The sequence below is a fragment of the Nuphar pumila genome, chromosome 2 (genome assembly GCF_984573655.1).
Source record: "Nuphar pumila chromosome 2, dmNupPumi1.hap1.1, whole genome shotgun sequence".
NCBI classification, from domain to species: domain Eukaryota; kingdom Viridiplantae; phylum Streptophyta; class Magnoliopsida; order Nymphaeales; family Nymphaeaceae; genus Nuphar; species Nuphar pumila.
In genome coordinates, this window is record NC_143250.1 from 91,620,983 (window position 1) to 91,643,741 (window position 22,759).

The 22,759-nt window shown below is 36.7% G+C and overlaps 1 protein-coding gene across 1 annotated transcript; it reads right to left on the reverse strand.

The window, feature by feature from the left end:
- Positions 1-6: 6 nt before the first annotated feature.
- LOC149846086 (bifunctional bis(5'-adenosyl)-triphosphatase/adenylylsulfatase FHIT-like) lies at positions 7-22,045 on the reverse strand. Its single transcript, XM_089997841.1, has 4 exons — positions 21,720-22,045; positions 17,895-18,042; positions 234-332; positions 7-147 (listed from the first exon to the last, which is right to left on the reverse strand). The coding sequence occupies exons 1-4, from the start codon at positions 21,833-21,835 to the stop codon at positions 34-36; spliced, it is 477 nt and encodes a 158-aa protein (XP_089853967.1). The 5' UTR covers positions 21,836-22,045; the 3' UTR covers positions 7-33.
- Positions 22,046-22,759: the final 714 nt, after the last annotated feature.

The window sequence follows — 22,759 nt, forward strand, 5'->3', positions numbered from 1 at the left end:
TGAAGCAAGTGGATAAATATGGATGCCCATAATCTACAAGAAAAGGGCACGGAGCTCATCTGCTTCCCGAGTCCTTTCCTCAAGGCTTCTGTCTCTTCTATTTTCATCCAAGTCCAGCTTCTTTTTTAGTTCCTTCTCCTCATCTATCTGCAGCAGGGAGGGTTTAAGGCATCAAGCAAATGACAAGTGTATAGCTCTATTCCCAAAACGTTTTTAAAGAGAATAGCACTTACAGCATCATATATCTCATCATTGTTCTCAAAATCACCTTTCTTCCTTGGCAATATATGAACGTGTACATGAGGAACAGACTGGCCTGCCTCTGGTCCATCCTGGCATGCCAAGTGTAATGAAACAAGGGTGAACAAATATAATGCCAACAAAGGGCTTATACACACACGAATCGAGGTTCAAATGAACCGATTACAATCTCATACGAGATGAAATATAAAACAGCAAAAAGGCATAAAGAGCCTATTGGAAAAGAGAGAGAGCCTTTGTATAAAATATCAAAATGTTTCAAAGAGCATTACCATACACTTAGGGAGCCTCACTCAAGGAGTGGGAGGCAGTCCAACAGTCATTGGACTGCCTTCCAACGGTCATATTTATGACCGTAGGGAGGTAGTCCTCATAATTAGACTGTTACAAAGTTTGAAAAAACAAAAAACTAGAAATAAAAACAAGTATTACACTTAAGTCCCTAGTGGACTGTACTACATACAAAAAAGACAGAAATACCCTTGTCGGGTATTTGTATACATATAATTTTAACACTCCTCAAACTTACGGTGAAATCACCGAAAGTTTACTAAGAAGATACAAAAATCGAGGCAGTGAAAGAGCTTTGGTGAAGAAGTCTGCAATTTGAAATTCGGACCGGATATATGGCAACGTAATAGTCCCCTTCAAATATTCTTCACAAACATAGTGACAATCCATCTCAATGTGTTTCGTTCGCTCATGAAATGTGTGATTGCTGGCTATATAGATGGTAATTTTGTTTTCGCAGCATAGTTTTGAAGATTCAGAGACATCAATACCCATATCGAAAAGTAGTGCCCTCATCCACACGACTTCAGTAGTTGTGGTAGTCATTGCCCTATACTCAGCTTCCGTAAAGGATAAATACACTTTCTGTTGTTTTTTGCATCGCCAAGAAATGAGAGAATCACCTAAAAATACACAAAAGCCAGTAACTAAGTGACGGTTATTGGGATCTCCTGCCCAGTCAGAATCAGTATAAGCAATAAGATTTAAGAATGAAGAAGAGGATAAGAATAACCCTTTAGATATAGTTTTTTTGATGTATCAAACTATTCTTAATACTGCACTCATGTAGACTGACGTGGGTGCATCTTGAAATTGACTCGCAGAGTGTACGACATGCGCAATATCTAGCCTTATAATGGACAGGTATATTAATTATCCAATAAGTTGTCGATAAGGAGTTGGATCATCTAATAACACTTCATCTTCAGCTCGCATTTTCGCATTTATCACTTCAGGAGTATCAGCATATTTTGTGTCAGTGATTCCCGAACGCTCAACAATATCAACTGCAAATTTGATATGAGATAAAATGTATCCGCTTGGTGAATGGGCTACTTCAATTTCTAAGAAGTATCTCAAAAACTAAGGTCAGTCATATCAAAGGATTTTTTAAGCAAAATTTTAATATCTTCAATTTTCTTTTAATTGTTCTCAGTGATGATCGTATCATCAACATACAAAAGAAGAATGATCAATGAGGTACCTATAGATCTCATAAAAAGAACAGTGTCAGTGTAACAAGATTTAAATTCAAGTTTTAATATTGTACCACTAAATTGATCATACCATGCTTTGGGGGCTTGTTTAAGCTCATATAGGGTCTTTTGAAGACGAAGAACCATGTCATTTTCAATAGTCAGACCAAGAGAAGGATCCATGTATACTTCTTCATTTAAGTTTTCATTTAAGAATGCATTCTTAACATCTAACTGATATATCAATCATTTTTTAATTGATGCTACTGCAATTAGAGTCCTAATTGTAGTCATACGAGCTACTGAGGCAAATGTCTCCTCGTAATCTATACCATATTCTTGAGAATATCCTTTTACAACTAGCCTTGCTTTATATTTCTCAAGAGAACTGTCACTTTTTGTTTTAATTTTAAACACTCATCTACACCCTATTGTCTTCTTTCCGATAGGAAGAGGTTGAATTGCCCAAGTGTGAGTCTTATGGAATGCATCTAATTCAATTTTCATGACTTCAACCCATTCTTTTATGTGTTTAGCTTCATTATAGTTGGATGGTTCATGAAAGGAATGAATGGCTAGAAGACAAACTCTATAGTTTAGGGAGAAGGATTTGTATGAGACAAACCTACTTGGAGGCCTATTTGTTCGTTCCGACCTTCTAACACTAGTTTCTTTAGTATTTGTTAGTTGATTATATGTTTCAAGGGCACATGATGCTCCCCATTATTTCTCCTGGAGTATTAAAGAAGATCATGAGATGACTCGCTACTTGAGTCATTAATAGACTCGAAAGTTTCAATATCATTACCAATACCTTTATTGGGTAATAAATCAAATAAGAAAGCATACTCGGATTCTTCCTTAGGAACTTCAAAATCAAATCCATTGTCATTTTCTAAAAAAGTAACATTTTTAGAAACGTAAAGTTTATCATTTGTTTTATCATAACATCGATATCCTTTTTTATTATCAACATAACCAAGAAAGTCATATTTTATAGATTTGGGAGAGAGTTTGTTATACTTTTCAAGAAGCACAAAGCATTTACATCCAAATACCCTTAGCCCTTTCAAATCAGAAGAAATTTTAAAGGATTTTTCAATAGGAGATTTGTTTTCTAATGTTTAAGAAGGCATTATATTTATTAGATAAATTGCGGTTAGGGCAGCTTCAGACCAAATTTGTCTTGGAATTTCTTTTGAAATAAGTAGAGTTCTAGTAGTTTCAATGATGTGACTATGTTTTCTTTCAGAAATCTCATTTTGTTGAGGGGTCCTAGGACATGACTTTTGATGAATAATTCCATGATTTTTTAGATATAGTTAAAATTCATTCGAAAGAAACTCTCCCCCAAAGTCGGAGTGAAATACTTTAATGTTTGTTTTATATTGATTTTTAACGAGATTATGAAAGTTTTTAAAACATGAAAAAACATTGGATTTGAGTTCTAGGAAGTAAATCCAATTATGTCTACTAAAATCATCTATAAATATAACATAATACAAATAACCACCTTTTGATATAACGGGAGCGGGACCTATACATCCAAATGCACTAATTCAAAAATTTCATGTGACATAGAGGTTCTAGATCTAAAAGGTATCATTTGCATTTTTTCAAGTATACAATCTTCAGATACAAATTTTTTATCTTTACAATTTTTTTTCAAAAATGAAAAAAGAGATAATTTGGATATACTTAGATGTCCTTGTAATGAGATATTGCGGAAATATAAAGAGTGCATACAAGCACTTGCAACAATGAATAAAAGAGACAATATCACAAGTCCGCAAAGGGACAATACAAGCACAAGCCTTTAAGAAGGCAACAATATAAAAAGCCTCTTATTGAGAAGAGAGAAAGCTCTCTAGAATGAGAAATATACAAGGGGTTCACCCCAATTTATACAAGAGGGAGAGGAGAGAAGGGATGGCCAAAAGGCCTCAAAAGGAGAGCCCCAAAGGGGGCTCCCATAGAGTCGTTGGGAGCCCCCAACGGTCACATTTGTGACCGTTGGGGGCTCCAACGACTCTAAGGTTGGAGCCCCTTTTAGTCCTCAAAAGAAATAAAAAAATTAAAAAAAATAAAATTACATTTTATCAAAAAACGAAACTAGTTGTTTTCTAAAACAACTATGTGAAATTACAAAAATACCCCTATCAGGTATTGATGTAATATATGTATTATATACATAGGTATATATATATATATATATATATATATATATATATATATATATATATATATATATATTAGATACATTTTAACACCCCCCTCAAACTTTACGAGGAAATGATGGAAAGTTTGCCAAGAAGAAACATGAAGCGAGGAGCCGGAAGAGCTTTAGTGAAGAAGTCTGCCAACTGATATTCTGAAGTGACATATGGAAGAACAATGGTTCCTCGTAAGAATTCGTCACGAACATAGTGGCAATCCATTTCGATATGTTTTGTACGCTCATGAAAGGTATGATTGCTCGCAATATAGATGGCACTCTTGTTGTTGCAACATAGTTTTGAGGCTTCGGTAATATCAACTCCCATGTATTTAAGCAGACTGCGAAGCCATACAAGTTTCATTGTCGTGGTTGTCATAGCCCGGTACTCAGCTTCAGTGGATGATAGTGAAACTTTCTGCTGCTTCTTGCATCGCCAGGCAATCAAAGAGTCCCCTAAAAAAACACAAAAACCAGTAGTTGAGACTCGATCATTGGGATTACCTCCCCAATCTGCATCTGTATAAGCAAGAAGATTCAAGGAAAAAGAAGATGATAGAAATAGCCCTTTATTGATGGTATTCCGAATGTAGCGGATGATTCGGAGAACAGCACTCATATGCACAGTTGTAGGAGCATGCTGAAATTGGCTAACTGAGTGAACCGCATGGGCGATATCTGGTCTGGTGATGGTTAAATAGGTAAGAGACCCAATGAGTTGTCTGTAAGGTGTGGGATCTTCTAGAAGAACCCCATCCTTCAACCGTAATTTGGCATTAATAACCTCGGGAGTCTCTACTTTCTTGTCATCAGAAATCCCAGACTTAGAACATATATCTGCAGCAAGTTTCATCTGTGACAAAATATATCCTCTAGGAGAATATGCAACCTCAAGTCCAAGAAAATATCTAAGAAAACCTAAATCAGACATATCAAAATTATTTTTTAACATATTTTTAACATCAATAATACTATTTTGATCATTCCTGGTGACAATCATATCATCAACATAAAGCAACAAAATTATGATATTAGAACCTGCATGTTTAACAAAAAGAGCAGTGTCAGTATAACAAGAGTGAAATCCTAACTTTATCATGATATCACTGAAACGATCATACCAAGCCTTAGGAGCTTGTTTAAGACCATACAATGCCTTCAAAAGCCGAAGTGTTTGACCTTGCTTAATATTAATTCCGGGTGGCAGATCCATGTAAACTTCTTCACTTAAACTTTAATTTAAAAAGGCATTTTTTACGTCAAGTTGATAAATAGGCCATTTTTTGGTTGATGCGACGGCTATTAAGGTCCTGACACTGGTCATTCGAGCTACGAGAGTGAATGTTTCTTCATAATCAATGCCATATTCTTGGGAGTATCCCTTAGCAACTAATCTAGCTTTATATCGTTCTAAAGAGCCATCGCTTTTAGTTTTAACTTTGAAGACCCAGCGACAACCAATAGGTTTTTTGTGTGAGGGTAGATTAACTATTTTCCAAGTATTGGCCTTTTTTTAAAGCATTTAGTTTAACTTGCATTGCTTCAACCCAATGTGGTATAGATTTAGCTTGATTATAGTGAGCCGGTTCAAAATAAGAATGTAGGGTTATTAAACACGCTCGATAGTTGGGGGTTAAGGAATCATAGGATACAAACCTATTTGGGGGTATTGATATTCTAGAAGAATGTCTAACTTGTGGTTCCTCAGTGGATTCAGAAATTTGAGAGTATTTTTTGAGGGCACTAATAGGATTTTCTTGATTTCTTCTTGAGTAAACATTTATATTGGTATCATTATCATGAACATTTATATTTGAATCACTATCATTTGAGGGAGTTATGTCAAGAGAGGATACCTCACGTGTATCGTCTATGTTTTCAAAAAAATCTTCTTGTATGTCATCAATAAGATCATATAAGAATATATAATTAATTTCATTTGTTTCTTCTATTTTATCAAAACCGTTTTCTTCTAGAAATGTTACATCTTTTGAAACATATAGTTTATCATTCTTAAAATCATAACATCTATACCCTTTTTTATTTTCACCATATCCTAGAAAAACACATTCAATTGCTTTTGGAGATAACTTATCCCTTTTATGTAATAGGACAAAACATTTGCAACCAAAAATACGAAGACGATTGAAATCAGGTGAAAATTTAAAGACTTTTCATAGGGAGAAGCATTTTTTAACTTAGAAGAGGGCATTCTATTGATTAGATAGGTTGAGGTTAGAACGGCTTCGGCCCAAAACTTCTTTGGAATATTCCTAGAAACAAGTAATGTTCTAGCGGTTTCTATAATGTGCCTATGTTTCCTTTCCGCTAGGCCATTTTGTTGGGGAGTCCTAGGACATGACTTTTGATGGCAAATGCCATTTTGGGTTAAATAGTTTTGGAATTCGTGAGATAAGTATTCACCACTGGAATCGGATCTTAAAATAGATATGTTATTTTGAAATTGATTTTTGAACCTTTTTATGAAAATCTTTAAAGAAAGTAAATACTTCTGATTTATAACTAAGAAAAAAAATCCAAACATACCGAGTAAAGTCATCAATAAACGTAACATAATATGAATAGCCCTCTTTAGACATAACCGGAGAAGGCCCCCAAACATCCGAATGCACCAATTCAAAAGGTCTTGATGAAAGAAAAGTTCTAGTTGGAAATGGAATAGACTTCATTTTTCCAAAAATGCAATCTTTGCAATTAATTTCTTTTTCCTTACAAAATTTGTTTCCAAAAGGAAAGAGATACATTTTGGAATAACTTGGATGACCAAGTCTTTTATGTCAAGTTTCCATAGTTTTTTCTTGGACATAAGAACAAAAATAATTTGTAGGGAGATCGAGATGGTCCATATAATAGAGGTCTCCTTTTCTATGGCCTTGCCCAATCCGCTTCCCGGACCGGAGATCCTGCACAAAGCAATCATTAGATGAGAAAGATATTTCACATCCATGGTCGGCAATTTGAGAAACCGAAAATAGGTTTAAATTTAGTTTGGGAACAACTCTTACTTTTGGAACACAAAAATTTTGAGAATCTTTAAAAGATCCAATACTTGAAATTTTTAAAAAGGTTTCATCGGCCGTAGAGACACAAGAGTCCTTTGAATTGGTGCAAACATCAATAAGTGCATTTTCATGAGGGGTCATATGAAAAGAAGCTCCGGAGTCAAGGATCCAAGAAAACGTACCGGGTGATGATGTTGAGGCAATAGCCGCACCCGATGTGGAGGAGAAAACTTTTAGTATTTGTTGGAGAGCCATAGATATTTGTCCAAGAGTTTCTTTGATGTCATTGTTCTTGCCTTCATCTTTTTTTGTGGTGGTTTCTTCAAGAGAGGCCACCTTAGGCTTGAAGGTTCCAATAAGCTTTGGACAAGCGAGTTTAATGTGATCCGGCTCATTGCAATAATGACAAACAATCATTTTTCTTCCTCTATTGTAGTTTCCTTGTTTCCCAAAATGAGGAGGCTTATAGGTTCTAACATTGTTACCCGGTTTTGATACGGCAAGGACTTCATCAACATGCTTACTTATGCCAAGCCTTGTCTCCTCTTGAGTGGTTTCGGCAATAGCATCCTCAATAGGAGGAAAAATAGATCTATGGAGAAGTGAGGATCTCACTTGCTCAAATTCGGGACGTAGCCCAAAAAGGAATTGAAACAATCGCTCTTGTTCCATTTGTTTTTGCCTTAAATCAATATCTTTCATAGAAACCCATTTTGGCTCTAAAAGAGCCAATTCATCCCATAGTGGGTTTAGGGCACTATAATAGTCTTGAATGCTAGAATCACCTTGCTTGGTGGTTCTAATCTTTTCTTGCAAGAAGTATGCTCTCGCAAGATCCTTTTGGGTATACATACCCTTCATAAAGAACCAAGCCTCATTGGCTCTATGAAATTTAGCTATATTAGCACATACCTTAAGCTCAACATTGTTCATAAACCACGCAAGGATTTTTGCGTGATTGTTTTCCCAATCTTTCACTTCTTTTTGATGATTTTCAATGGCCTTGATGTGAGCATCTCTTTCAAGAGACTTTTCTTGACCTTCTTCGTCCTTTGTGAGCATAAGCTTAGGTTCCGGAACGGTACCCATGACAAAACCCCAAAGCTTCTTTCCTTTGAGATTATTTTCCATTGCCGATGCCCACATCATATAATTCTTTCCATTGAGCTTGAAAGATAGGTCAATCTTTGCCTCCATGATGTTGCCAAGAAGTGAGAAGATATACACTAAATATGAGATACACGAACCACACCTTTCCTTCAAGAATCGAGTGGCTTTGATACCATGTAATGAGATATTGCGGAAATATAAAGAGTGCATACAAGCACTTGCAACAATGAATAAAAGAGACAATATCACAAGTCCGCAAAGGGATAATACAAGCACAAGCCTTTAAGAAGACAACAATATAAAAAGCCTCTTATTGAGAAGAGAGAAAGCTCTCTAGAATGAGAAATATACAAGGGGTTCGCCCCAATTTATACAAGAGGGAGATGAGAGAAGGGATGGCCAAAAGGCCTCAAAAGGAGAGCCCAAAAGGGGGCTCCCATAGAGTCGTTGGGAGCCCCCAACGGTCACATTTGTGACTGTTGGGGGCTCCAACGACTCTAAGGTTGGAGCCCCTTTTAGTCCTCAAAAGAAATAAAAAAAGAATTAAAAAAATAAAAAAAAATAAAATTACATTTTATCAAAAAACGAAACTAGTTGTTTTCTAAAACAACTATTTGAAATTACAAAAATACCCCTATCGGGTATTGATGTAATATATGTATTATATACATAGGTATATATATATATATATATATATATTAGATACATTTTAACAATCCTATTTGGGTAAACACAAGAAATCCATATAGTAAAGGTCTACTCGTCTATGACCTTGCCCAATCAGCTTCTCTAACTGGAGATCCTGCACCCAACAAGCCTTAGATGAGAAGAATATTTTACAACCGTGGTCAGAAATTTAAGAGATCAAAAAAAGATTTAAATCCAGTTTGAGAATAACTCTTACTTTTGGAACAATTTTTTTTTTTGAAATATCATCAAGGTTTCCTATGCTTTTGACTTTTAAAGAGGTACCATCGGCAATTGACACACATGAAAAATATGATTTAGTGTAATCGGATAAGAGAGACTCATTGTGAGTCATGTGGAAAGAGGCACCCGAATATAAAATCCAAGAAGTTTTACCTGGAGGAGAAGAGGAAGAGATGGCAACGCCGGATGTAGGAGTGGCCTTGAGAATTTGTGAGACTGCCTCTACTATTTGAGTAAGCTTTAATTCATTGAAGTTGCTCCATTTTCTTGATTCTTGAGGTTCTTCACTTAAGGTGGCCACTTTTTAAAATTTGGGACACTCTGGTCTTATATGCCTTGGTTCCTTACAATGATGAAAAATAATTTTACCTTTATATCCTCCTCCAGTATGTCATTCCCCATTGAACTTCTTCTCAAAGTAATGTGGTTTATATGTTTTCACAAAGTTTTCGAGTCTTGTCATAGCAAGAATCTCATCATTAGACTTGTGCATTCCAAGTCTTGTCTCTTCTTGACAAATTTGAGCAAGGGGCTCACTTATAAAAGGAGTAGTAACCCTATAAATTAAAGAAGATCTTACTTGCTCAAATTCTGGTCAAAGGCCATAAAGGAATAAGAATATTTTCTCTTTCGATTTGGAATCTTCTCATATCAATAGCTGAACCTTCCCATTTTGGTTTCAACATAACTAATTCATCCCAAATAGGGGATAAGATACCGTAAAAATCTATCACACTCTTATCTCCTTATTTAGAATTACGCACCTTATGTTGGATATAATAGAGTCTAGCTATATCCTTTTGAATAAAGGTACTTTTTAGAAAGCCCCATGCATCACATGCCTTCTTGAACTTGATGATATTGATGGCGATTTTAAACTCCATGGTATTCATAAACTATGAGAGTATTTACGCATTGCTTGCTTCCCAATCTTCCATTTTATTTTGATATTCTCGCAAAGCTTTCTCCTTTTCTTCTTCGGACAAGGCCTTAACTTGATCTCCTTCAATTCTTGTCAAAATGAGTTGTGGTTCACAAGTAGAACCACTAACAAAACCCCATAATTTTTTACCCTTAATGTGATTTTTCATCGTCGTTGCCCACATCAAGTAATTGTTTTCATGGAGCTTGTAAGTGATGACGGTGGTGGACTCTCTTTCTCCCATGATGAATACTTGAATATTTGAGTAGAGGAATGATCAAGGGACTGAAGAGCGCTTCTTCGTGTGAAGTAGATACGTGATTCACCTTCTTTCAAGAGCCAAACTCTGATACCATGTAATGAAACAAGGGTGAACAAATATAATGCCAACAAAGTGAAAAGAAGTGTGTATTCACGACTGGGTTTGGATCTTATCCAAACCCAATTTGAGTTCATCCAATTAACACTCTAATTAACACATGTTCATTAAAGGCATTAATGGCATATTGTAATTTACATTTGTTGTATAATGGGCATTTTCGTACCCTAGTAATTGTAACATGTATTTAATGGGAAGCCCAATACCACAGTCGATCATTGGGGAAAATTCTGCAGCTTTCTTTTCTCTCTCTCCCATTCGGTGGTGTCTGCTCTTGTGTATGAAACAGGGAACCACGATTTCTATCATGGTATCAGAGCGACAGATCCAAGCTTAAGGATCTTCTTCCTTCATCCAGTAAAGCCTCTTCCCACTCTCTTGCCTTCGAATCATCTCTCTTGCCTTCAAAACGAATCAATCAAATCCTTTAAAAAGTATTCTTCCTTCTCTAGTTAGCCTACCTGTTTCTCTACATATTTTTGTTTCACTGTTTGCTGAACAGCCTTCTCTCATTAGCCTACTTGTTTCTCTACATATTTCTGTTTCACTGTTTCCTCTCTATTTTCTTCACGTTATCATATTTTTGTTTCCCTTTTGACTTGTCACTGCACGTGATCTTATATGTTAACAGCACAAATACTCACGCAAGATCGGATTCACATCATTTGATCTTTGCGTGATTCCAAGGCTTGAATAGGGTCACGTTAACTATTTTTTTTACAAGTTGACTGCATATCAGATTCAGATCTTGGAGTGATCCCAGGTCTGTCCTGATTAACTAATATTACATTAGTTGATCTTTCTCTATCTTCTTCTCTGTTTCACAAGGCTGTTTATATCCCAGAGTCATAAATCCATATTCCCTCATATTCTGAAATTACACACGTTAATTTTAAAGTAACGTGTCTCTTTGATCAAATTCTAATTCAGAACAGGTTCTTAGTGCATAGTTCTGGTTTTCTGCCTCAGTTTTATCATTCAAAAAGGCTTGCAACAGAATTTCTGATATTAAGTTTCTGTTCTGATTTTCATTAGATCTCAACTGCAATTGGGTCCTTGTCGTAAAGTCATTTTCTTAATTCTTATTTCTTCTTATATTTTTGGTTTCGATAGAATATGGACTCATTTCCTCACTCTCAGTCTGGTCTTTCCTCAAACTTTATTAGTCAACTCGTGTCTGAAAAACTGAACAATTCCAATTTTCTAACTTGGAAGCGACAAATTATTCCATTCATAAGAAATCAGGACCTTTCTGGACATCTGGATGGCTCTGTTCCTGTTCCTCCAGAGTTCGTATCACAAGAAGCAAAGAATGGTGAGGAAGATCTTTCTATTACCTATGTCAGAAATCTAGAATACGTATCCTGGATAAAGCGAGATCAGGCGCTGGTTGCCTATATCACTTTTACATTATCACAGGAAGTGCTTGTGGCAATTCCAGATGACTGCTCTGCAATGCAATTATGGCATCGATTGGTTCAGACATATTCTCAAGTTTCTCAGGCCAGAATATTATTTTTGAAGAAAGAGTTTCAAATGTTAAGAAAGGACTTCATGACCATCATGGAGTACTTGAACAAAATGAAGACCATTACAGATCAGTTGGCCATCGTGGGATGTGCAGTTAGTGACAAAGATATGGTGCAACAGACTTTGAGTGGGCTGGGATCGGATTATCATATGATGGTTACTTCCTTATTGTGTTTGTCAGAGTTACCTGCTTTTGAAGATCTTCATGCCAAGCTTTTGCAGTATGAGATGTCCCTAAAGGGATTTTTTGAAGATACTCATTCTCGGTGGAGCACACATTGTTTTTGCCACAGGAGTTGCATATGGGCGAGGACGTGGTACATATGATTTTCGAGATAGAGAGAGTCAAGAAAGAAATGGACAAGGAAGTCGTGGAATATTACCTGTACCTAATATTCCTCCCAGTGGGCGAAGGCAAAGATCAATACCGACCTGTTTTCTATGCAATAAAAGGGGGCATATCAAAGCAAATTATTGGTTCAATCCTCAAAATAAAGGTAAACGGCCAGAGACAAACAAGGGGTCATATAAATTGAAGAACAGTGACGAAGTCAAGGAGTTGTTACTCTCTGCTTTAGCTGAATTGAACTTAAAGCAAAATGATCAGGGCACTTAGTATGTCGATTCTGGTGCAGCCACTCATGTCATTGGTGATGTTGGTAAGCTCCTAACTTGTGTTCCCTATGCTGGTAAAAATAGTATAGTCACTGGAGATGGGTCTCACCATCATATTTCCCACATTGGAAACTCTGTCATACCTATGTCTACTTCTTCCCTTGCTCTTTCAAATGTCATTTATGCTCCGAATATCAAGAAAAATATTGTTTTTGTCTCTAAGCTTGTTGATGACATCAATGCCTTAGTTGAGTTTACTCCTTTTTCTGTTCGTGTCAAAGATCTCCACACGAGGGAAACGTTCGCTGAAGGAAAGCGACAAGGGAATATGTACGTGTTTCAAGAGAATCCTTCCACTTTGAAGTTCGCATCATCATCTTCTTCAGCTTCTTCTAAAAATGTTTTTAGCCTTTCTGAGTGTAATAAGCCAAATCTTTGGCATGGTCGTTTGGGTAATTGTAGTAGTCGTTTTATTGAAAAGCTTGTTTCTAGCAGTCTTATTCCCAAGTCAAGTCTAAATTTAAATGTCGATGATAAGAAATGTTCTAGTTGTCTTCAATGTAAGAGTCATGTCCTTCCATTTCATTCTATTAATAAAAGAGCTTCAAAGCCTTTTGAAATTATTTGTTCTGATGTTTGGGGTCCGGCTCTAGTTACCTCCATGTCTGGCATCAAGTATTATCTCATTTTTGTTGATAGTTATTCTCGGTATACATGGATCTTCTTTATGAAATGTAAATCTGAAACATTCAAGTTATTTCAGAATTTTCATTCCTTTGTTCAAAATCAATTCTCTGATAATATCCTTTGTTTCCAATGTGATGGAGGGGGTGAATTCTCCTCAAATGACTTTATTAAATTTCTCCAGACAAACGGAATACATAGGCAGGTGTCTTGTCCTCATACACCTCAACAGAATGGGATTGCTAAACGCAAGCATCGCCATATTGTCGAGAGTGCCATGAGCATGATGCATGATAGTAACCTTCCAGTTACCTTTTGGGCAGAAGTCTTTCATTCAGCCGTTCATATCATAAATCGATTGCCCATGAATATCTTGAAAAACAAATCACCCTACCTTTCCTTACATGGTGTTCATCCAAATTATCATGATTTGCGAGTATTCAGGTATGTATGTTATGTTCATGTTGACAGTTCAATGCGACATAAGTTTCAGGATAAGGCCTTGAAGTGCAGATTTGTGGGGTATGCTGATGATTATAAAGGGTACAGATGCTATGATCCTGTGGGCAAGCGTATCAAAATATCCAGGAATGTTGTATTTGATGAATTGAATTTTGATCACAAGGTTGACACCCTTCGTAAAATTGAAGTTTATCACCCCGGGTTGAACTCTGACCTCTTCTCTAGTGTTAATGATGTTTGTCCTTTAGAATGTAATGAAAGAGATGAGAGAAACATGTCTGATGATGTACAGACGACTCAGGAAAGTGTCATTTCTGATCCACTCTTGCCTCCCGAAAGGTATAAAGGCATTGTTTACTCTCGACATGAGAAGGGGATTCTTCCTAATTCTAATCAAGAGATGAATTCTTCTTCTGCTCCCAGAAGATCCACTCGACCCCGACATCCTATTGATAGATGGGTAAGTTATGAGAATTTCACTATGGATTTTCAACTCTTCTTAACCTCTCTAGGTAAGGAAGATCAGCCCACGAATTTCTATCAAGCAGCAAATTCTAAGCGATGGATTGAAGCTATGAATGAAGAAATGGAGGCTCTTCATGAATGTGGCACTTGGGAGATTGTTCCCAGACCACATGATCGAAATGTAGTTGGGTCCAAGTGGGTGTACAAAATAAAGTATAAGTCGGATGGTACTATTGAGCGATATAAGGCTAGGCTAGTTGCCAAGGGAATCACCCAAAAGCAAGGACAAGATTACCATGAGACCTTCAGTCCGGTTGTGAAAATGGGTACTATTCGAATCATACTATCATTGGCTATTAAACATCAGTGGATTATCAGTCAACTGGATGTAAAAAATGCATTTTTACATGGAACTCTAAAGGAAGAAGTGTACATGTAACAACCCACTGGGTATGCAGAAGGGAACTCAAGAGAATATGTGTGTCAATTAAAGAGAGCTATATATGGTTTGAAGCAAGCCTCTCGATCTTGGTTTGACAGTTTTTCTCTTGAAATAGAGAAATATGGTTTTAGTCGTTCGCTTCTTGATCATTCACTTTTCATATTCAAATGTAACGACACAATTACCTTATTATTGATATATGTAGATGACATAATCATTACAGGTAACTCTGCTGAACACATTGAGCAGGTCAAAGAACTCCTGAACCACAGGTTCAAGATGAAAGACCTTGGTAAACTGCGATATTTTCTTGGAGTAGAAGTTGACAGAACTATTGAAAGCATGACACTTACCTAACATAAGTATACCATTGATGTTCTCAGCAAAGCAGGTATGAAAGATTGCAAGCCTCTAAGCACACCCAGTGTACTTCATCAGAAACTCAGTTCCAGAGATGGTGATTTGTATGAGGATCCTACAGGATATCGCAGGATAGTGGGGATGCTTCAATATCTCACTTTTACTCGCCCTGATATTGTTTACTCAATCAATCAGGTATCTCAGTTCATGCATGAACCGCGTATTGGACATATGGAAGTTGTTAAACGTATTCTTCGATATTTGAAGGGAACTATTGGAGATGGTCTTTTGTACAGAAAGAGTATGAATGAACATAACATGCATGAACTTCTTGTTTACACAGATGCAAACTGGGCAGGAGATCCAGATGAGCGCAGGTCAATGTCAGGATACTGTATTTTCGTTGGCCTAAATCTTGTCTCTTGGAGCAGTAGAAAACAAAGAGCTATTGCCAGATCAAGCACAGAAGCTGAATACAAATCAATGGCAGTTGTTACAGCTGAAGTAACATAGATTAGACATTTGTTGACAGAAGTAGGAGAATCAATATCTAAATGTATTCTCCTATGTGACAATCAAAGTGCCATCAACATGTCATTCAATCCTATCTACCACAGTCGTGCCAAGCATATTGAAATTGATCAACATTTTGTAACATAGAAAGTCAAAGAGAAGAAAATTGAACCAGAATTTGTTCGGACTACTGATCAAGTTGCTGACTTATTTACCAAAGGGCTTATCAAGGACCGATTCTGGATGTTGAAAGGCAAGTTGTTCATGGTTCAAAACCATGTACAACTTGAGGGAGGATGAAAAGAAGTGTGTATTCACGACTGGGTTTGGATCTTATCCAAACCCAATTTGAGTTCATCCAATTAGCACTCTAATTAGCACATGTTCATTAAAGGCACTAATGGCATATTGTAATTTACATTTGTTGTATGATGGGTATTTTCGTACCCTAGTAATTGTAACAGCATGTACTTAATGGGAAGCCCAATACCACAGTCGATCATTGGGGAAAATTCTGCAACTTTCTTTTCTCTCTCTCCCATTCGGTGGTGGAAACCACGATTTCTATCACAAAGGGCTTATACACACGAATCGAGGTTCAAATGAACCGATTACAATCTCATACGAGATGAAATATAAAACAACAAAAAGGCATAAAGAGCCTATTGGAAGAGAGAGAGCCTTTGTATAAAATATCAAAATGCTTCAAAGAGCATTACCATACACTTAGGGAGTAAGGCTCTATTTATAAAGCCTCACTCAAGGAGTGGGAGGAAGTCCAACGACTAGTTGGACTGTCTCCCAACAGTCATAATATGACTATTACAAAGTTTGAAAAAACTAAAAACTAAAAAGAAAAACAAGTATCACACTTAAGTCCCTAGTGGACTGTACTACATATAAAAAAGACAGAAATACCCTTGTCGGGTATTTGTATACATATAATTTTAACACCAAGAACCATGTATTAGTCATATAATATGATTCAGAAGATTGGGAAGAAAATGTCTTTCTCATCTAGACCTAATCAACGCCTTGAAAGCTGGACAAAGAGGCAAAGCAGCTATCATGCCTCATGCCTGACACACTGTAAGACAAGGTCAACCCTGGAAAAGTTGACAGGTAAGACACCCTTACTGTCATTCTACAGAGCTGTACATGAGATTTTCACCAGATACTGCTCCTCATTCAATTCTTTCAAATTGTTAAAGAATTTCCTCACCTTTTCCACTTCGTATGTGTGTGTATATAGTTTGAATCCTTTCCGTCTAGCAGGTAGGGGTGTCAATGGGTGAACCTGACCCATACCAAACCCTATAGGGTCACAGTTTGGTGATAAACAAGGAGGCCCAATTAGAATTCAGGTAAGACTCAAAGGGACGGATTAATATATGGAGCTGGGTATGGTTTGTGAAATTTCTGACTAAGATCCACAAATTTTCAATATAAAAAAGATAATAAATATTATTTTACCGGGTATGGTCCAGGTCAGGTTCATGTAATCCTTATAGGATATTCGGGTATGGTTTCTCTTATGGTAGGTTTGAGTGGACCTGAGACTGGACCTGGTACCAGCATCTCAAATCAGATCTGGGTTTGGACCCACCTGGGTCTGAACCAAACCTGACCTGTTGTCAACACCCCTACTTGTAGGTGTGTTGTGTAAACCGTAAAAAGTGTGATGGACCAGTTGTAGATGTTAACAACATAAAAAAAAATTTGCACACATATACACATCTACTTCAAATTATTTGCAATGGATATTCGTATATTTTACTCCCTGGGCATGGAAGTAACCCCTGCCACCTCTTAACTGATACAGTGCATTAACTCTTGGAAGTGAAAAAAGAAAAAGGACAACATATGTATACAGAAAACTATATTACAGATGAGGGATCATTAAAAAAAATATGCAGCAAAAAATGTCAGCAAGAGAGAGAGAGAGAGAGCTTTGTTTAGGAAACAAGAGGGGTGAATTTTTACCCTTGGGTATTCTTTTGCGGTATCAGCAAAAACAAGTGTGTTTTATAACTTACTTCCTCGGAAAAGGAACGAGCTGAGTTTCATCACTCGCATCTTCTGCTCGTATCAGTAAAAAAAAGAATAGTCAATTGGATATCATCAGTTGGTCATCACTTGTATCTTGTTCTCCATAAGTAAATTATGTAGCTAAAGGGCATAAGAATGTGCCCCAAAAAAAGAAAAATCATCAAATACTTCCCAATGTGAAGGCCTACATTTTGCATAAAGATTTTGTTTTGTCAAATTGATATTAGTTATTCTATAGATTTTCCAAATACAATACAAATCAAGTGAATTAAGCTCCATAGAACCAAACATGGCCATACCCAATGGTAATCACTGTTCACAAGAATATCATGTCATCGGCACTGAAAGTGGTGAAAAGAAAACAACATAACATTGCCACGAGGACCTTGCTAGAACAGAAATTAAACATAATTCAAACAAAGGATCAAAGCCTCATTACTTGCTTACCTGAATTGTGAAGGTTAGAGAAGTCGCTTTATAGTGAACCTCAAGCTGAGCACCAATTTTGTGAGCTGTAACCCAAATATCGGTAGCCTCTTCTGGAGTAAGATCTGCGAAACGCTTTACCACACGCTTTGGACAAACCAGCACATGTAAATGACATTAAGGAGTGCATGACAGGCATTCCAGCATTGAATTATTTCAGAAAATTTTTCTTTTCAGTTTATATCATTATGGGAAAATTAATCATAAATCAAGAACAGGCTAGGCATCACATAAGAAAATGGCCTCTTGAAAAATCATGTATTGACATGCTCTGAATATGATGAACAAAAGAATATCCTGGAATGGAGTAGAATTAAAGAAGGAAAAATGAAGGATACAACAGTAGAAAAATTATAACCAAATAAAAAAAACTTAATGCTTGTGTTTTAGAATCAACCACATCTTTAAAGGAAATATATACTTTATATATTTTGCTTAAACAATAACCAGTTGTCAGTCCTTTCCATTAAAGATTGACCATTTTATTGTACACAAAATATGCATTACAAAATTGTTTGTCCCATACTCTGTAAAACTCGTCTTAAATTGAAAAAAACAGTGTATGTATGCATGTATGCATCCACGTGTGTATGTAGGTAGATAGATAGTCACCACTATTAATATCGAGATAGTATCGGCAACCCAATGTCTTGGGAGATATAAAAATAATATGCTTTCTCAGTAAGATATAAGGACATTATTGGCAAGGTAAAAATATTTATCAATTAATATTATTAAGAGTGGAAGCCTTATACGCGGATTAACACATGTATGCATACACACAGATGTACGTGCACATATATACATAGAAGATTGACAGAGGACTTCATGCATGTCTCACTGAGCCAATATGATCCACAATTCTACAATAAGGATATGACCTGCCAAAATATCAAAAGGAAAAGAAAGTGATTCAGAGACTAATAAGATGGAAAAAGGTGAAATAAACTGGCAATGTTTCAAATACACAAAACAAATCAATGCATTGGGATCAGAGAAGACATCAATAAAAGAGTTGATGTATTTCAAAGTTCCTTGTAGCAAAAAGATAAACAATTAAAACAGATTTTAGATGTAGTTAAAAAATTCATCAAATAAAACAATTCCCATAGTTTTTACTAGGCAAATGATTGACACATTGTTTTTATGAATTACACTAATGTACCACGAGCAAAACAATAACCTGAAACAATTTTTTTTCTATCAAATTTTAAAACTGAAAGATCAGCTTACCAAGATCATCATTAAAAAGGGCAAAGTGTAAAAAGCTGGATCAAAAGTGTATTATATCCTAAGCCAAAATGCATTGCACAACCAGTAATATACCAAAACCATCTCTTGCATGTGTTAAAACTAGACATTCATTTCTTGATTTATATACAAGGCAAACTTGAATTTTATATGAAAGAATCTCAATACTAAGAAGTAAGAACTAAGTCCATTATCACAAGGTTCTCTCTATCTTGCCCAGGATATACAACCCATTCCCAAATATATCTTAGAATGTCATGGTCTCTAAATTTCAAATAAACCCCCATAAACGTACTGGGATCTTTAGACATCTGGGCCCACAATCACATAGACTATAGTTTAATGAGTACAGCATCAATTTTGCCAAAGTAAGCAAGTTTCTACAAAATTTCTGTGATGGAATTGCTGAAATATATGCCATTTGGTGGACAGGTCAGCTTTTATAATGATATTACAAGTCTAAAGAGTCATAACAAAAACTAAATCAAAAGCACTTCCAATCAGAAGTGGATGACAGTTCAAATTATATTGACTACTAGTCATCACCAACTATAGTAGCAAGCAACCAACACAGAATTTCCAAGGAGCAGGTATACCCAGATTAAAGAAGCATATTGCAGCAATTAGGAACCTCCTTTGCACTTTGATTTCCTTCAACTCTTTCTTCTCTTCTTCATTCCAAATAAGAAATGATAAATGAAAGGGAGGGGAAGGGTTGGGGAGAGGGGGTTATGCGGAAGAAAAGAAATTGCTAACTGGTAACACCATCATGGAAGATTTCATTGCAAGAAGCAATCGATAGAGTAGGGTAATGCAATTGAAGGACACATCTGAAAGATGAAAATATACCAAAGAAATTGGTGATAATAGGAAAGATGCCACAATGGTAACCTAACAGAGATCAGACAAGAAGAGATGGTAGAACTCCAACTTTTAACTGGTCAAAGCACATTTTCATGGCCTTCAACAGGACAATAGTCACATAGGTCTGGGGTTATCTACATTCTCAAGGAAATTGAAGTGTGTTGACTATTTGATTAATATAATTACATTTGACTATAAATATGAAAAATAGAAAACTCAATAGTCTCCAAAATTAATGATTGAAAGAACTGCGGCAAACAGAAGGTGGTTGCAAATAATGGAGTTTGGGATCTCACCAACTTCTTAACAGAGGGAAGAGCACTCAAGTGAATACTTAATGCAGGACTCTGATGTTGATGAAAAAAACAAATATCAAGTTATCTCCTGGCAAACCGTTCTTGCATGAGGGCATCAATTAAGATAGAGAATGTGTTTGCACTTTGCATATATCAATGCTCGAAGCGCATATCAATTTGTAGTCTAGTAGTAATAGTGGTGCAGCGAGTTGGGGCTGGAACATGTCGGCAAGAACAAATCTTTTATCCAGGGGACATAAAAGAAGATCCACTTATAGTAGCCAAGAGTTTTTTATGTCATAGGCTCATAGCAAATACAAAGACTGTAAGCTGAGAATTTATCTGCACGACCCACGAATGACATTGCCCAAGCAAATGCGTTGTTGGTTAACATGCCAACATCAACTAAAAAACATTGGAGCCACAGGGCACTCAACAGCTTAAGAACAGCCTCGAGATGAAAGACCCTTCAAGTTGTTAGAAAGATCCCCTCGTTGAGAAGTAATATCGTCAAGGATCTTTTTTTAGCATTTTATCAATGATAAGTATCCCCAAAATCACTTGCATCAGAAGTTCGTCCCCACATTGAGACTTTCTATTAGCAGGAGCAATGTGTTCGATCTTTGGTTCCGAAAAAATGAATCTTTGAACAATGCATTCATGAACCTATCATTTTTGCTTCAGCATCTAATCCGTCTTGGTGTTCTAAAGCTTGTATGCAGAGTGTTTGTCCTGCTACAGTCTATGGTTACCCAAAGAAAAGAAAATAGAAAGAAAAGGAGTCCTTCCTAAACCAAAAGGGAAGGGTGACAATGTACGAAGAGGCCTCGTGTTTATTAGGAAAAGCATGGTGCTTCCCACTTTCGAAGCACGCTTCCGGGAAAGTGCACTTCCCCTTTAAGGAGGTGCTTCCGGTAACTATGGTCTGATCAGCTTTCAGCAACAAGATTTGATGATATGTGCAAATTAACATCTCTCTCTCTCTCTCTCTCTCTCTCTCTCTCTCTCTCTCTCTCTCTCTCTCTCTCTCTCTCTCTCTCTCAAAACACACACACACACACACACACACACACAATTGGATCATTGAGTTTAATTTCATCTTTCTTGTCATTTAGTCATGTTATTGCCTTTAATCTAAAATCTTGATTCTTTAGTCTTTATAATTGGGTGACCAACTGCGCCCAAAGCACCAATGACTTGCATGATCATTAACAGCAGAAGGAACAAAGTTGTAAGCGTGTAGCAGCAGAGTGGCAACCTGCTTCACTTGCTACTGCAATCTAAGAAGGAGACGGGGATAGCAAAGAACAAGGATGAAGAGGAGGGTTAAATAAATAAACAAAGGAGAGACAGAGGGTGGAAGAGGTAGAGGGTACCAGGCACGATGGGGCGGAGGTTGACCATGACGAAGCATAGGTCGGTGGTGTAGAAGACCTCCTCCTTGTATACTTTGTACGGTCCAAACATGTAAAACCCGACCTCCTCCGCCATCTCCTCTTTCCTGTTACCTCGCCCGAATCGCAAACAGGAACGCGGTCACGAAACGGAGTAGAGAACCGCAGACCAGAGAGAGAGAGAGAGAGAGAGAAGACGAAGAAGAACACGACGACGAAGGAAGCAGGGGTTTATTCGGTCCTTCAGGAGACTTTAGTTGGGACGACTACCTTCTTTTTTGTTTTTTCTAATTCCCACGACTTTTTGTTTCCATCTCCAACTTGCGACAACATCCCACCCACTCACAGGGGAGGCGTTGAGCCTGCGCTTTTTTTTTTTTTGATATACATCACAAAGATATGGGGAAACGATGGTGCATACAAGCCTTTTTTTTTTTTATATATAAACCACCCAAGGGTCAATAACCTAGCCGCATTAGCTCTGTCTGACCTACTTATAATCACTATCTGACCCTTGGGCCCATAGAGTCTGAATTTGGTTTGAATTTAGATTTGAATTAGAACTCGAATGTAAGAGGGAGTGACATGTATGTTATCAAATTAGACTAGAAGGACAAGGATTTGGCTGGATATCCAACCAAACTATTTTTTCACATCCCCAACAATTGACAAGTGAGTTCAGAGTAAACGAAAATACGTAATACACAAAACTCACCATATTAACGTGGTTCGGTAAGCAATCACCTACATCCACGATACTCCAATCAGCAACTCACGTGTGGAGTTTTTCACTTTTTAAATAATTATATTGTCTGTCAACTTTCCTTAGTCGATTATTTTGATTATTCTTCATTTGGTTACACTTGATAAGATTAGCTACCCTACTATTAATAACTCGATCTTTTTGAACTCTTATCTTATTAGCCTCTTGAAATTGAACAATATCTTTTTGGCCTCTTATCGTATTAGCCTCTTGAGATGAAACGATAATCTTGATCTCATCACATTTGTCATTATCGTG

Excerpts from the sequence above, each read along its gene's own strand:
- LOC149846086 (XM_089997841.1), bottom strand. The coding sequence starts at position 21,835 with ATGGCGGAGGAGGTCGGGTTTTACATGTTTGGACCGTACAAAGTATAC. Across the intron at positions 18,043-21,719 it reads CTCCGCCCCATCGTGCCTGG|ACATGTGCTGGTTTGTCCAA; the intron begins TACCCTCTACCT and ends TTAATGTCATTT. Across the intron at positions 148-233 it reads ATGATGAGATATATGATGCT|ATAGATGAGGAGAAGGAACT; the intron begins GTAAGTGCTATT and ends TCCCTGCTGCAG.